The 14982-nt window shown below is 54.9% G+C and overlaps 1 protein-coding gene across 5 annotated transcripts in view; it reads right to left on the bottom strand.

Annotated features, from left to right (window-relative positions):
- CRTC1 (CREB regulated transcription coactivator 1) overlaps nt 1–10706 on the bottom strand; it is a 78763-nt gene extending 68057 nt beyond the window's left edge. For all 5 annotated transcript variants that reach the window (XM_079916270.1, XM_079916271.1, XM_079916272.1 and 2 more), the window contains exon 1: nt 10479–10706. In XM_079916270.1, the coding sequence (XP_079772396.1) occupies nt 10479–10604 (126 nt within the window). In that variant the 5' untranslated portion in view covers nt 10605–10706. The remainder of the gene's footprint in view (nt 1–10478) is intronic.
- Between the last annotated feature and the right edge of the window lie 4276 nt (nt 10707–14982).

The raw sequence follows: 14982 nt of genomic DNA, 5'->3' as shown, positions 1-14982 counted from the left end.
TGGGGTAGGGCTGGACATGGTGGAGGGAGGGAGGTGAGGAGAGGGGGTCAGAGACGCCCCAGCCAGAAATGGGGGGCTAATCCATCCTACAAGCTCCAAGATGAGGTGAGACTCTCCCATCCCCACCCCTTTCTCACTGGTTCCCCCACCTCGCTCTCCTTCCTGCTCACCTCTGAGTAAACCGTCATTATTACCTCTGAAATGTCCCAAATCGGCCTTCCCCTCTGTCCTCATCGTGGCAGAGCCCAAGGTGCTACAGTCCCCTCCCTGCTGCAGGGGGTTCAGAGACAGACACACAGGTGGGGCAGGCACAGGGAGGAATACAGTGAACGCCTGATTTGCAAAACACCAGGGATGACCGCCACGGTCACCAACAGATGTATATGAATCGAAGCTCAGCCTCCAACAGGGCCCCTTATGGCTGCATCAAGAAAAATGTGGGCCCCAGATTCAGACACAGGGTCGATCCCAGCACCTCCACACACAGCAAACCACCTGACCTGTCACGCCTTGGTCTCTCATCTGTGTACCAGGGGAAGCAACAGGCTCTTTCTCGGGGTGACCGCCACCACTTGCTGGGTGTAGGCACCTGGGCTCTAGCAAGCATGGCCCCTGCCACTCCCGCACCTTCGCGTCACTCACGTCACCGTCCTGCTGGAACCTTCCATGACACCCCATGGCCCACAAACAGGGCCTGGCCTAGGGCCCTCCATCACCCGCCCCACCTCCCTCCCCAGCCCTCTGCCCGTGCAGTCTATGCTCCTCAAGCCCTTCCCTCCACGCACAGGGTTCCAGCAGCCTGGAAGGCTCTGCCTCATCCCGACCGGCTGGCCAACTCCCAGAGCCGCATGAGACAGGGGAAAACGTGTGGTGACCTGGGTCTGTCCAAAGGGGTCAAATCCCAGCTCTCCCACCTCGAATGTTCTGTGACATTTGCTCTCTGAGCCGTGGTTTCCCCCTCAGTAAACCCGGGAGGATGCCGTCAGCTGCCTGGGGTGTTGATATGTCGCCAGGCTCAAGGTCTGCACCTCAAGGAACCGGGGGCCTCTACCGACCCCTTCTCGCCTGCACAATCCTGGCACGCGGGGGAGCACAGGAGCAGGGCTTCCCAGCCTCGGCACCCACCGACATCAGGGGCCTCGTGCACACTGCAGGGTGTGGAGCAGCACCCCTGGTCTCCGTTCACCAGATGCCAGGAACACCCACCGCCCCAAGTCATGACAACCCAAGATGTCCCCAGACGTTGCCAAATGCCCGCAGAGGCAGAACCGGCCGGGGTGAGCACCCTGGAGCACCCATTTTTGACGCTTCCCCACCACTGCACTCGGGCGGTCTCTCCCCAGGCCAGACCCCACCCCTGACATCCACATGGCATCTTCCAGAGGGTCCCTGTTTAAAAAGAAATCCCCAGCACCAAGGACTCTGAATCCCAGCCCCTGAGGCGCCAGTACCCTGTCTCACGTAACAGCATGGAAGGCAGCCTGTACCACTGAGCTGAAACCAGAAGCCCCCGGCGCCGAGAGCGGCAGAGGAGGCCCAGCACTCAGCCTTCGGGACGCCCGCAACGGCCCAATGCTGACCCACGGTAACCTAAGTGACCCCGAGCAGGACCAGAAGGCCCACTGCGTGGACAAGAGTCATCTGGCACTCTGCCCCCGAGCCAGCCTTGGGGACAGTGACAGCAGAACCCTCCCTGGTGGTACGGACCGACAATTACCACCAGGCCACCAACCAAGGGCCAGACAGCCCACTTACCCCTCTGACGGAGGCCAACCCTATCCCTCCACCTGGCACAGCCCTGGTGACCCCGGTGTCCGGGCCTCCCAGCAAGGCCCACATGGCAGGGTCCTCAGATCCCCACTCAGAACTCAGGTCCCCACCCAGACCTCCAGAAGCAGGATCTTGGGGGAGCCCAGAGTCTGCATCCTTTAGTTCCAAGGTGGTTCAGAGACCCCCAAGAGTGACAGAACCACTGCCCACCATCCTCCCAACCTTCCTTGTTGCTCTTGGTCAGTGGGGCTCAAACTGTGGGTGACAGCCATTGGCCCAGGGCCAGCAAACTCCTGTAAAGAGCCAGATGGTAGATATCTCCACCTCTTTAAGCCATCAGGTCTCTGCGGCAATGACTCAACTGCCACAGACAAGGCATGAATGAATGGGCGTGGCTGTGTTCTAACAAAACTTTATTTACAAAAAAACAGGTGTAGCTGGCTGAGCCCTGGATTACTGGGTTATGAAACCAATTCAGTGGGTCCCTGGCATTTTATAATAAACAGAAGGGAACCAATTATATCAACTTTGCACACACACAGGGAGGGCTGGACTCCTTGGAGAAAACTGTTTCAATTGTATGTTTGTTGGTGGCGGCTGTTATGACACGAAACACAAATTTCTAACAGTGGGTCGCAGTCAAGGAAATGAGAAGGCGGCCTCGGAACTAAGCCCTCAGCTTCCATGCCTGTCCCTCAGCCAGTGACACCCTCCCCTCACCCAGCCACAGATCCCCCTGGTTCCACACCTACTGCAGGTCCAGCAAGCCCTCCTGGATTCCCCGGAGCAGGTGGGCCCCAGCACCGCACACCCTGTGCACCGGCCTCCACCTGGTGAATCAATATGCCCGGCAATTCCACTCCCGGGCATGTGCCCACAAGGTGAAAACAGGGGCTTGTGCAAATGCTTGCACACACATGTTCACAGCAGCACCATTCATGACAGTGAGAAAGCGGAAACAGGCCATACACCCATCAACAGGTAACAGATACACTAAATGTGGCCCATCCGCACAACGGAATATTATTTGGCCACAGAAAGGAATGACACTCTGACACGTGCTACGAAGTGGATGAACCTCGAAAACATCATGCTGAGTGAAAGAAGCCAAACACAAAAGGCCACATGTTGTATGGACCCATTTACATGAGACGTCCAGACACGCCAATCCACAGAGACAGAAAGTAGATTAGTGGTTGCCAGGAGATGGGGCAGGGGAGGATAGGGAGTGACTGCTAATGGGGACTGGATCTCCTTCTGGGGTGATGGAAATGTTCTGGAACTAGACAGAGGTGATGGCTGTGCAACACTGTGAATGTGCTAAATGCCACCGAAATGTGTATTAAAATGGTTCATTTTATGTGAATTTCACGTCAATTTTTTAAGGCTTTTTTTTTCCAAAACAAGGTCACTCCGCATGGTTCCCGGGCTGGCCATGAGCTTTAGGAGGGTTCTCTACACAGGACCCCCGGCTGGCAGGGCCACTCAGCAGTCCCCTGTGGGAACAGAACCAGGGCTCTCCAAGAAAGCCTCCTTCCAAATGACAACTGGACCAATTAACCCAGAAGCGTGTCCCGTGCCAGCCACAGAGACTTCGGCACCCAGCCTGATCTAGACCATGGCTTTTATGGGAAAAGCGCCATGGGCACCGCACAAAGGTGTGTGTGATGGTGTCCCAAGGCTGCCGCCTCCAAGACGAGGACAATTAGTGACAGGAAATATGGAGTCCAGGGTCCAAGTCATGGGAGAAACAGGGGCGTGGTGGGAGAAACTGAGTCACGTTTCGGAAAAACCAAGGCCCACATGGGGCCAAGCAGGCTCTGGCAAGCTACTGAAGGTTCTAGTTTGTGTTCTTACTTCCTTGTTTCGGACACAGCGCGTGTGCTCATCCCAGAGCTACACGTCAGTTCTGCCTCTTCCCGGCTGGGATGCAGCACTGGGCCTCAGCTTCCCCATGGGCACAATGGCAAAGCCGACCCTCCTCTCCGGTAGGAGGGGCTGAGCAACAAGAATGGGGATGAGTGAAAGCCACACGGCGCCCGGCAGGGGGCAGGACCCGAGAGTGCAAAGGACAGACTTTACCCCTGACCACACTGTGACCATACTCTTGGTCAGCTCCTGACAAGATGCCCCTCCTGCCCCAGGGCCTTTGCTCTAGCTGCTGTTTCTCAGGCTTGTTCACCATCACCACCAGGCCCAGGACAGAGCGAGAGTCCCCAGTTCCTGACAATGGGTGTGTGACGGATCCACTCAAGGCCTCGAGGGGAACATGACCTGCCAAAGAAGGACACGTGTGCACATCTGCAGACAACCCTCAGGCCCACCGCCCCGAAGCGGGTTCCGCATGGTACCTGGACTCCGCGGGCTCTGTCTCAGCCCAGGAGAGTGTCCGCCAAATGACCGCCAAAGGCGGGGGGCGGGCATAAAACAACACAAATTCATTTTTGCACAGCTCGGGAGGCCAGACATCCAAAATCGAGGTGTCGGCAGGGCCACATTCCCTCTGGGGGCCCTAGGGGAGGATCCTCCCTTGCCTCTTCCAGCTTCTGGGGGCTCCACGCATCCCTGGCTCGTGGCTGCAACACTCCAATCTCTGCCTCCGTCATACATGGCCTCTCATACGTGAGTCCGGGTCTTCTCTTTTCGTGAGGACGCCAGTCATCTGACCACCTAAATCCAGGACAACCCCATCTTGAGATCCTTACCCTACTCACAGCTGCAGAGACCTTCTTTTCCAAATAAGGTCAGAGTCGCAGGTTCTGGGAGTCAGGATGTGGGCACATCTTCTTAGGGGCCCCCATGCAACCTATTACCGGGTGTGGCAGATCACCAGCTGGAGGGCACTGAGACTGCTGGGGCCTTCTGGAGGTGGGGTGCCGTGTACCCCATCCTCTCAACAGAGCAGCTCGGCGAGTCCTGCGTGCGTGTGTGTGTGTTAAGGCTGCAGATGGCACCAGACACTTGAAGCAGCCGGCACAGAGGCAAATGGTGCCAAAGCCCAGGATGGAGGCCAGGACTGGGGGCGGCCTCCACGCTCAGCTAACCCGAGCCCCCGCTGCACGGTGCCTGCGGTCCAGAGGCCCGTTTTCCAACAGCCTGTGCAGAGCCACCCCCGTCACAGGGTAGGGCCGGGAGAACACCCTCCTTGAGCGCAGCCAGAGCTGGCAGCCCTGGCTGGGCCACCGTGGACTGCTTTGCACGCGGGCTTTTTCTGGCCCAGGTGCTGCTCCCTGGGATGCTCAGTGATCAGTTACAGGCAGAGCCTCCTGTGCCCTGAGCCCCCGGCAAGTGGGCGACGCACCCCCATCTCTTCCCCTCACCTCCCACATCCGGTCCACCCACACGTCCAGTCATCTCTGCTGGCAAAATCCACCACTCCGGCCACTGCCACGGCCACCTCCCTGCTCAAGCCACCTTCTCCATTCCCCAGCCGGGATGCTACAGGGGCCTCGCACCATCTGCCTGCTTCCCTTCTCACCCCCTTGCCCACTCAGCTCACAGCCATCTTTGTAAGACACGAAGCATCCTTGAATGATTACATGGAGAGTTACCATTTGAGAGTGACCAGCAACTCCACTCCTCGGCGTATACACCCAAGGGAAAGGAAGACCCGCGTCCACACAAGCACTGGGACACAAACGTCCGCAGCAGCACTAGTCACAGCAGCCAAAAAGGTGGAAACATCCCGAGTGTCCACGGATGAACAAATGGATACGCGAAATGCAGTGTATCCACACCATGGAGTATTATTCAGCCTTAAAGAGTAATGAAGTAACGGACAGTGGTGGCTACACGACACTGTAAACGTACTTAATACCACTGACCTGTACACTTATCAATGGTTAAGATGGTTAAATTAGGAACTTCCCTGGTGGTCCAGTGGGTAAGACTCTGAGCTCCCAATGCAGGGGGCCTGGGTTTGATCCCTCGTCAGGGAACTAGATCCCGCATGCCGCAACTAAGAAGTCTGCACGCTGCAACTAAAGATCCCACATGTCGCAACGAAGATCCTGAGTGCCTCATCTAAGACCCGGCACAGCCAAAATAAATAAAATAAATACATAAATGTTAAAAAAAAAGATGGTAAACTGTATGTTTTGTATATTTTACCACAATTCTTAATAAAGAAAGGAAGGACTGATACACCCTACAATATGCATGAACCTCGGAAACATCACGCTGAGCAAAAAAAGTCAGACATAAAAAGCTACGTGTTATATGATTCCATTTATATGAAATGTCCAGAACAGGCAAATCCACAGAGACAGAAAGTAGATGAGTGGTTGCCAGGAGTGTGGGAGGGGGAATGGGGAGTGACTGCTAAGGGGACGGGGTTTCCTTCTGGGGTGATGGAAATGTTCTAAAATTGGTGATGGTTGCACAACTCTGTGAATATGCTAAAAACCACTGGATGGTACACTTTATTTATTTTTTTGGCCGTGCCACGCGGCTTGAGGGATCTTAGTTCCCCGACCAGGGATTGAACCTGTGCCCCCTGCAGTGGAAACTCGGAGTCTTAACCACTGGACCACCAGGGAAGTCCCTAGATGGTGCACTTTTCTTTTTTCTTTTTTGGCTGCGTTGGGTCTTCGTTGCTGCATGCAGGCTTTCTCTCTAGTTGGGGTGAGTGGAGGCTACTCTTCATTGAGGTGCGTTGGCTTCTCTTGGTGCGGAGCACGGGCTCTAGGCACACGGGCTTCACTAGTTGCGGTGTGTGGGCTCAGTAGTTGTGGCGCGTGGGCTCAGTAGTTGTGGCTCGCGGGCTCTAGAGTGCGTGCTCAGTAGTTGTGGCGCACGGGCTTAGTTGCTCCGCGGCACGTGGGATCTTCCTGGGGCCAGGGCTGTCCCCTACATTGGCAGGCGGATTCTTAACCACTGTGCCACCAGGCAAGTCCCAGTACACTTTAAATGAGTGGTTTGAATGTATTGGGAATGATATCTCAATAAAGCTATTACAAAAACAAGCAAAGGATCAGGCCACTGACCATCACAGACCCTCCCAGGGCCCCTCCCTCAGGGGCCAGCCGCATCTCTCCTCTCTCTCTCTCAATATGCCAGCCTCAACCTCGCCAAGCCCTTCCCACCTCGGGGCCTCTGCACCTGCCTCCCTCACAAGGGACACCCTTCCCCAGCATGGGGTGGGGGTGGGGGGCGCGGGGGCCTCTGTCTCACTGTCCAGGTGCCAGCCTCCCGCCCTAGCCAGTCCTAGCACATTGCTTTGCTTCTTCTGAGAGCATCGGCCTCATTTATCTGTAGCAATTCTCTCCTGTCTCCACTAAAACCATGCCGGCTCCCCAAGAGCATGGCCCTCACATGCCTCATATGCTGCTGGCTCCCCAGTACCTAATACAGTCCCTGGGACGTGCTGGGCAAATAAAAATGTCATTTTGTGGAATAAGCAAGCTACCCTTGCTCACAGATCAGGATTCTGAGACCCAGAGAGGTTAAGAAACCTGCCCGAAGTCACACAGCAGAGCACCACAGCCCTCTCTGCACATCAGGCTGCCCATGTCTGAGGACGAGAAAGGAGCATTCGTGCACTCACCTCTCTACCCTGCGACCCAAAAGTGGACGTCACACCCCATCCGCCACCCGAACTAGCCCTTGGGGTACCTGCCCCTGGGTGAAGTGACAGCATGGATCTACTCATCAGGCTCAACACCTGCTGACCGGCCTTTCACAAGGGAAGGCACTGCGGGTGCACCCATCACGACCGAGGGCCGTGCACAGACACACATCGACACGAGCGTCCCCGCTCGCTCCGGGAGTGGGCGTGCTGACCTGTGGAATTCCCCTGAGAAGAGCAGGTACCAACTGGGCCACGTCCCACCTGTTCTCACGTGAAACGTTTGTGTCTACCGCAGGCGGAGGCAGCGCAGAAGGCTGCAGCCATAGGAGGGTGAGCAGGAGGAGACCCTGCATCAGGCGGGTTCGCTCACCTGCACCAGACACTGCTGATGTACCACGTGCCATGTGCAATAGCCGGAAAAGGCTGGGAAAGAGCTTGCCCATCCTGGTCTCAGGTGCAGGCAAAGCCACCAGCCTGCCCACAGTGGCACAGCCGTATTGATGGGTGCGGAGTTTTGAACTATCTGCCCGGGTGCAAAGCTCGCACCCCTGCCCACACAGCGTTTCCTTCAAACTGAAGGTATCTCGGCCTTGACACTGCTGACACCTGGGGCCGGATCACTGTCTATGGTGGGAGCCGTCTATGCATCGTAGGGTGCATCCCTGCTCTCTACTCACTAGATGCCAGTAGCAGCCCTTCCCCTAGTCGAGACAACCAAAAATGTCATTGCCAAATGTCCCCTGAGGACAGAATCACCCCCAATAGAGAACACTGCTCTGCCTGTAAAAATCTAGTATAAGTGCACCTCCGCCCAGGGCCCAAGCCCACCCTACCTCCCCAACTCCCGAAGTAAAGGAAGGCAACAGGGTGAGGGAGGAAAGAGATGGGAAACGGTTACCAGGGGCCGAGAGAACTGCTGTCTGCGAATCTTAAAAATCTTTTCTACATCCATCAACCAATGAATGGATAAACAAATGTGGTCCAGCCATACAAAGGAATACTACTCAGCCATAAAAAGGAAAGAAGCTTCCTGATACACGCTACAGTGTAGATGAACCTTGAAAACATTAGGCTGAGCGAAAGAAGCCAGACGCAAAAGGCCACATCTTGTATGAGTCCATTTATATGACACGTCCAGAACAGGTAAATCCATAAAGACAGAAAACTTGGTGGCTGCCAGGGGCTGGGGGGAGGGGCACATGAGAAGTGATTGCTAATGGGTGTGGAGTTTCTTTGAGGAATGATGAAAACATTCTGGAATTAGACAGTGGTGATGGTTGCACAACTCTGTAAATGTACTAAAAACCACTGAACTGTACACTTTAAACAAGTGAATTATATGGTACTATCCCAATAAAGTTGTTATTTTAAAGATATCTTTTCAACAACAATTCAAAAACAAACAAACAAAAAGACACCAATAATTCATTTCCAACCCTAAAGCAGAAACCAGGCCTTGGATCATGAAGAACTGTCAAGAACCAGTGTGACCCCTTCTTCTTGTCACACCACATACATTTGACACCTACTGCATGCTAGCACACACTACATGCTGCAGACAAGATGAAGTGGACACTCCTGCACTCAGAAGCCCTGACGTATGGGCAACACTCAAGCTGCGTGCTTTCATTCATTCATTCATTCACCAACCACATCCTGAGCGAGGCCGCAAGCGGCTGGAGCAGGGACAAGCAGCACCTGGCCGACAGTGAGCACCCGACTGATATAGCTGAACAAACGCACGGAAATGAAGACACACATTCTAGTCTTAAGGTCATGATCTCAAAGAGAAACAAGCAACTAATTAAAAAGTAACGTCACCCCAAAAGCCCACCTGAGGAATCAGAAACTGAGGCTCACGGCATGGAGGTAGGTCTGCCTAGGCCAGTCAGATCGGACGCCAAATCCAGAAACCAGCGGGGTGGGTGTCTGCAGCTCCCACTCAACCCCTCCCCAAGGCCCCAGGGTACAGCAGAGGGGTCCCATCGCTCTGCAGGATCGAAGCAGAGATTTACTGCCACCTGTGCAAAGCATGCTCCCCTCCCTGACCCACGAGGAAGGGCTTGCTAGACACACTCCACAAGGGAGGATACCGAGACCCAAGGAGCTTGGCACCTCACGGTGGTCGCCAGAGAGCTGGGGCCCAGAAGAAGGGCCAGGACCCCCAACCCCAGCCACAACCAAGCCCCTGCTCCAGGCCTACAGTGGCTTCCCAGATGAGGTTAGCAGGTAACCGGGCCTGCTCCTGCACACCAAAAGCACCCAGCCATCTGAAGAACTGTCCCTCCATCCTGGTCCTGAGGGGCCAGGGGCCATCTGTGGCCAGCTGTACCTTGTCCTAGTGGGAGGAACATCACCTGGTCCCCACCATATGGGCTGCATGGGGAAGGGGCAGCTGTCTGCACTCCAAGCTCCAAGACAGCCCAATCTGCCTTCCTGATCCCGCCCAGGTCCCCACAGCGGAGGCCAGACCTTTCCCCCAGGTATCCAAAAGGGAGATACCTATCCCATCTCAGCTCTGCAAGTGGGGGTACCTGTCCTTCCCCCAACACTCAGGCAGTGAGTGCACAGGTGACAATGATGGAGAGACACCTGTCCCTTCAGGTAGCAATGGTGTGGGGGCAGCTGTCCCCCTCAGGTGCCAATGATATAGGAGCACCTATCCCCCCTCCCCAGTTAACAGTAATGCTTGCAAGCAGCACCCAGTTCACACACCTCAGTATCACTGCTCTAGGTAGCAGTGATATAAAGGCACCTATCCCCCTCAGGTAGCAGTGTGGGGACACCTTTCCCCCCTCAGGTACCAATGATGTAATGGCACCTGTTCCCTCCATGTAGTAATGATGTAGAGACCCCTGCCCCTACAGGTAACAATGATGTAAAGACACCTGTCCCCCACTTCAGGTAGCAATGATGCAGGGACACCTTCACCCCTTCAGGTATCGATGATGTGGGGGCACCTGTCCCGCCCACGACGCCCGGGGCGTGGGGACACCTGTCCCCACGGGCCGAGCCAAGTCCCGCCCCCGCCGCGCGCGCCCCGCCCCCGCCGCGCGCCCCCCACCCCGTGCACGCGCCAGACACGCGCCCCCTGCCTCCCTCTCCGGCCCAGAGGGGTCGGCGCGGGCAGCCCCCTTACCCGCGCGGCCCGCGTCAGGCTCAGGTCCTTCATGACCTCCTCGAAAGCTGCCGTCTCCTCCGCTTGCTTCTGGTTGTGCAGGGCGATCTTCTCGCTGAATTTCCGCGGATTGTTCGAAGTCGCCATCTTCTCGCCGCCTCCTCCTCCTCCTCCTCCTCCTCCTCCACCTCCTCGCCCCCCCCACTCGCCGGTGCCACCACGCAAGCGCCGGCCGGACCCGCGGGCGGCGGGCAGTGCGCAGGCGCGCCGGCTGTAGTGAGAGCGGCACATGCGCACAGGAGTCGCGCGCGGCGCGGGGGCGATAGCGCATGCGCGCGCCTCGGCGGCGCGCTTAGAGGCCAGAAGGGGAGGCGGGAGAGGGAGGGTGGAGTTTTCGGCGCAGTCGCAGTGAGCCGCCTCCTGGCCCGCTGGACAGCGGCCGTCTGGCTGTTGGGCAAGGGACAGGCTGGGCCGCTGGAGCTCCCAAGAGAGAGACTCCTGGACGCAAACCCTTCCAGGTCACCAAGATGGAGCCAGCACCCATCCCAAGGACAGGTAGCACTCGAGGCTGAGCCTGGGCTCGGACCAGTTCAGCTCAGAGACCAGTTCAGGGCGTTGCTCATCCATGCATGCATTCATTCATTTATGGAGCGCCTATGTGTGCCAAGTGTACTGGGGGAACGGCGTGAGCAAGCAGACGTGGTCCCTGCCCTCATGGGATGCACAGTCGGGGCGGGGGGATGGAACATAACCCACCAACAAATGACCCGAGAACTTTTCAGATGGAGAGAAATGTGATGTGGAAAATAAAACCAATGATGGGCCAGGAGGAGAGTGATGTTAGGAAGGGAGGCTCCTATGGCCAACATGGTTTTGGGGGTGCGATCAGTCCCCAGCCCAAAATCCCAATGTCGTCCTTAACACCTTTCTTTCCCTGTTCCTATCCCCTATCCAGTTCCTATTTTCTGGATCCTTAAGCTCAGAGAACTGGAGCTACATAGCTTTAGCCTCCTCTCTGTGAATTTCTCCAGTCCAATTTTGCTCAAGGAAGCCAGCTTTGCCATGGGGTGCTAAAGGACAGGTCCAGAAATCCCACCCAGACCCATCAGTGAAAGGAACAGCAGAGTCTCCCCGATGATGAGGTGGGGGGGGCAGGTGACCTAGAGAGGCAAGAGGGATTCTGACACCTAGTTGTCTCTCCCCAGACAGAGGGACCCCAACCACCAATGTCAAAGTTTGTATTCAAGAGGCTCCAGGGATTTCGGAGCATGGGTGGGGCAGAAGCCAGGAGGGGCAGCCAGGGGAATTGGGGGCATCTCTAATTGCACAACAAGCACACTTTTTTACCAGGGCGAGGGATGGCTGGAGGGGACACTGATGGAGATCATAGGGGGAAACCAACATTTTCCAAACATGCTTTTATTTATATTTTACAACAGTTTAATGAAAAGTCCACATTAAATACATACACATACATAGATTTTAATTTGGAGTGTCCTGGGCACTGCCACTGCTCTATTTTATCCTTCTTGTTCATATGGTTTTGAGCACTTTATTGGACTTCTAGCCTTTTTGCCTAGCAAGTATCTGCCACCTATCTGGGGTGTCAACAACCAACTACCCTTCAGGGAACCCTTTCCAACTTTCAGTCCCTGGTTTGTGGTAGAGCTGGTCTCACCACTCGCTCTCCCCACAGTCTCCCCTTCAAATTGGAAGCCTTGGCCAATCAGCAGAGCCATTGCTGTGACCAGCACGATTGGGTCAGGGCAGGCATGTGACCCAGTTTGCCCAATGAGATACAAGTCTGGAATTTTTGTTTGAAGCATGGGAAAGAGAAGCACCCTCTTTGCTTGGGTGGCTGATTTGAAGGGTAACACAGGTTTGCAGAGCCAGAGGTCACCACTTGAAGAGAGGTGGCCTGGGGAATTCCCTGGTGGTCTAGTGGTTAGGATTCTGTGCTTTCACTGCCGTGGCCTGGGTTCAATCCCTGGTTAGGGAACTGTCCTAGAAGTCGCACAGTACGCGTGGACCAAAAAAAAAAAAAAAAAAGAGAAAGGTGGCCTGAGAGTAAACCCACACAAAGGAAAACAGAACCAAATGTAGGCAAAGACACTCTCAGAATTCCTGCATCCAGCCATACCTGAAGCTAGACACTCCTGCCTTTTCAGTTATGTGAGCCAATAATTCATGCTCTTTTTTGCTGAAGTCGATTTGAAGTCCATCTTCTCTCCCTGGCACAGAGACTGAAGCTTCTGGGAGTCAGGTAAGGGACTGGACATTCTATTTATGTGACTTTTAGTCCCTGCCACCATCCTGAGATTGGAGAGGAAATAGTGACAGAGAGCAGGGACGGCAGCTGCCCATAACAAGTTAAGCGCCAGAGCCAGGACTGGAACTCGGGCCTGACAGCAGAGGTCGGCTTCCTTCTCTACACCAGGTTTTGTCAAGTTTAAATGAGGTTAATATATGTCAAGTGCTGGCTCATAATAAGTGCTCAAAAAATGCTGGTTACCCAGATCACTTACATAAGGCTGCACTAAGCCAGTTTCTGCACAGAAAGATGGAGGAGAAAAGATTTCAGGGGGAGCAGGGGCCACAGCAAGAGGCTATGCCCACAGGGCAGAGGTGAGGGGCCAGTGCTCGCCCTACTCACCCCCGTTTACCCCGCACCCCAGCAGCAACTCGATCCATCCTAAACCCTGGTGATGAGTCAGAGGAAGCCACAAGCCTGCTTATTGCACAATGGCCAGACAGTGACCAAAGCCCTCCTCCCACTCCACTGACCCCCAGCCCTGTGAAGGGTGAGGCCAGGGCGTCTGGTGACCCAGGCAGAACCCAGCCCTGACTCTATCACTTTCTCCCTTCATCAAAGGCACCTTCCACCACCCAGTGTGGCCCGGGCAGGACTTCTGGAGCAGCTCATGGTCTTTGTAAAGGGGGGCGGATCTCATGCTCCCTATGACACTCAGAAAAAAATCCAATGGCCCGAAGGGTCCTCACACACCCTGGCCCCTCACTCCAGCCACCCTGGCTTCCTTGCTACTCCACCTCCAGGTCTTTGCATGTGCTGTTTCCTCTGCCTGCACTGCTCTCCCCCCAGATCCTTTCATGGCTGGCACCTTCTCATCTTTCAGACCTCTCCTCTGGCAGACCCACCCTGAGGGCGCTATCTAAAGTGTACCCTTGAATGTTTGTCCCATGATCCAGGAACATCCCACCCTCTGAAGGCAGCTGTGTCTGGAGTACTGTCTGCTCCCCTATAGACTGAGCAGAGATCAGAAGCTGAAAGTATGTTCACCCTTCTCAGACACTCTGGGGGCTTGAAGTTCCTGTGTGATGCAGAAAGAACACAGACACACCCAATTCCCTACTCCTAAGGCTTGTTCTCTGTTGATGGCTCTGAGCACTTTAGGCCTCATTTTATACTCATCTGTGTTCATTCTGTTTCCCTGGCTCCCCAGAGCTAACACAAGACTAGTCAGAAATGGGGAATTAGGAAGAGTTTGTTAAATGAATATGCCTGGGAAACTCCTATCTATCCCTCAAAACCCACCTCAAATGACCCCTCCTCCAGAAAGCCATTCCTGACCCCAAAGCAGAGCTGTTCCTCCCTCTGGACTCACACAGCCCTGGGTCCTTCTCCAGCCAACCCTGACCCAAAGGGATAAGGGATATCCCATTCTCTCTGTCTCTCTCTCTTTTTTTTTTTTTTTTTTTTTGGCTGCACTGGGTCTTCATTGCGGAGCGCAGGCTCTTTGTTGTGGCACGTGAGCTTCTCTAGTTGCAGCACACAGACTGTCTAGTTGTGGTGCAGTGTGGGCTCAGTAGTTGCGGCACGCAGGCTTAGTTGCCCGCGGCATGTGGGAATCTTAGTTCCTTGACCAGGGATCGAACCCACGTCCCCTGCATTAGAAGGCAGACTCTTCATTTTTTCTTTTTTAATATTTATTTATTTATTTGGTTGTGCTGCGTCTTAGCTGTGGCAGGTGGGCTCCTTAGTTGTGGCTCACAGGCTCCTTAGTTGTGGCATGCGAACTCTTAGTTGCGGCATGCACGTGGGATCTAGTTCCCTGACCAGGGACTGAACCCCAGCCCCCAGCATTGGGAGCATGGAGTCAACCACTGAGCCACCAGGGACGTCCCGGAAGGTGGATTCTTAACCACTGGACCACCAGGGAAGTCCCAGGAGTATCCCATTCTTAAATAGCTTCCCTTGAGTTACAGAGCAAATCCAAGTGTGAGCTAAGAGGCAAGTCCTATAAGCTACTTCTTGCTGCCTCCATGATATAGTTTTCTCTCCTGTGCTCCATAACTTTGGCTGGCTCCCTTTTTTTCTCTGCCAGCTTCCCTAGCATCCTCTCCCACCCTTCCCTTTCTCATGTCCTCCATCCAGCCTTGTTGATCCTGCGTGGGCCTTTGCACAGGCTGTCTCCCTGCCTAGAATGCCCTTTCCCCTGCATCCAGGCCACAGCACCCCTCAACGTAAAGCTTCTAAATACAAGCTAAATTAAAACCTAAATTCCTG

The sequence above is a fragment of the Stenella coeruleoalba genome (assembly GCF_951394435.1).
Source record: "Stenella coeruleoalba genome assembly, chromosome: 3".
NCBI lineage: Eukaryota > Metazoa > Chordata > Mammalia > Artiodactyla > Delphinidae > Stenella > Stenella coeruleoalba.
The sequence above is the reverse complement of the archived record's forward strand: the minus strand, read 5'-3'. Positions and strand labels throughout refer to the sequence as shown.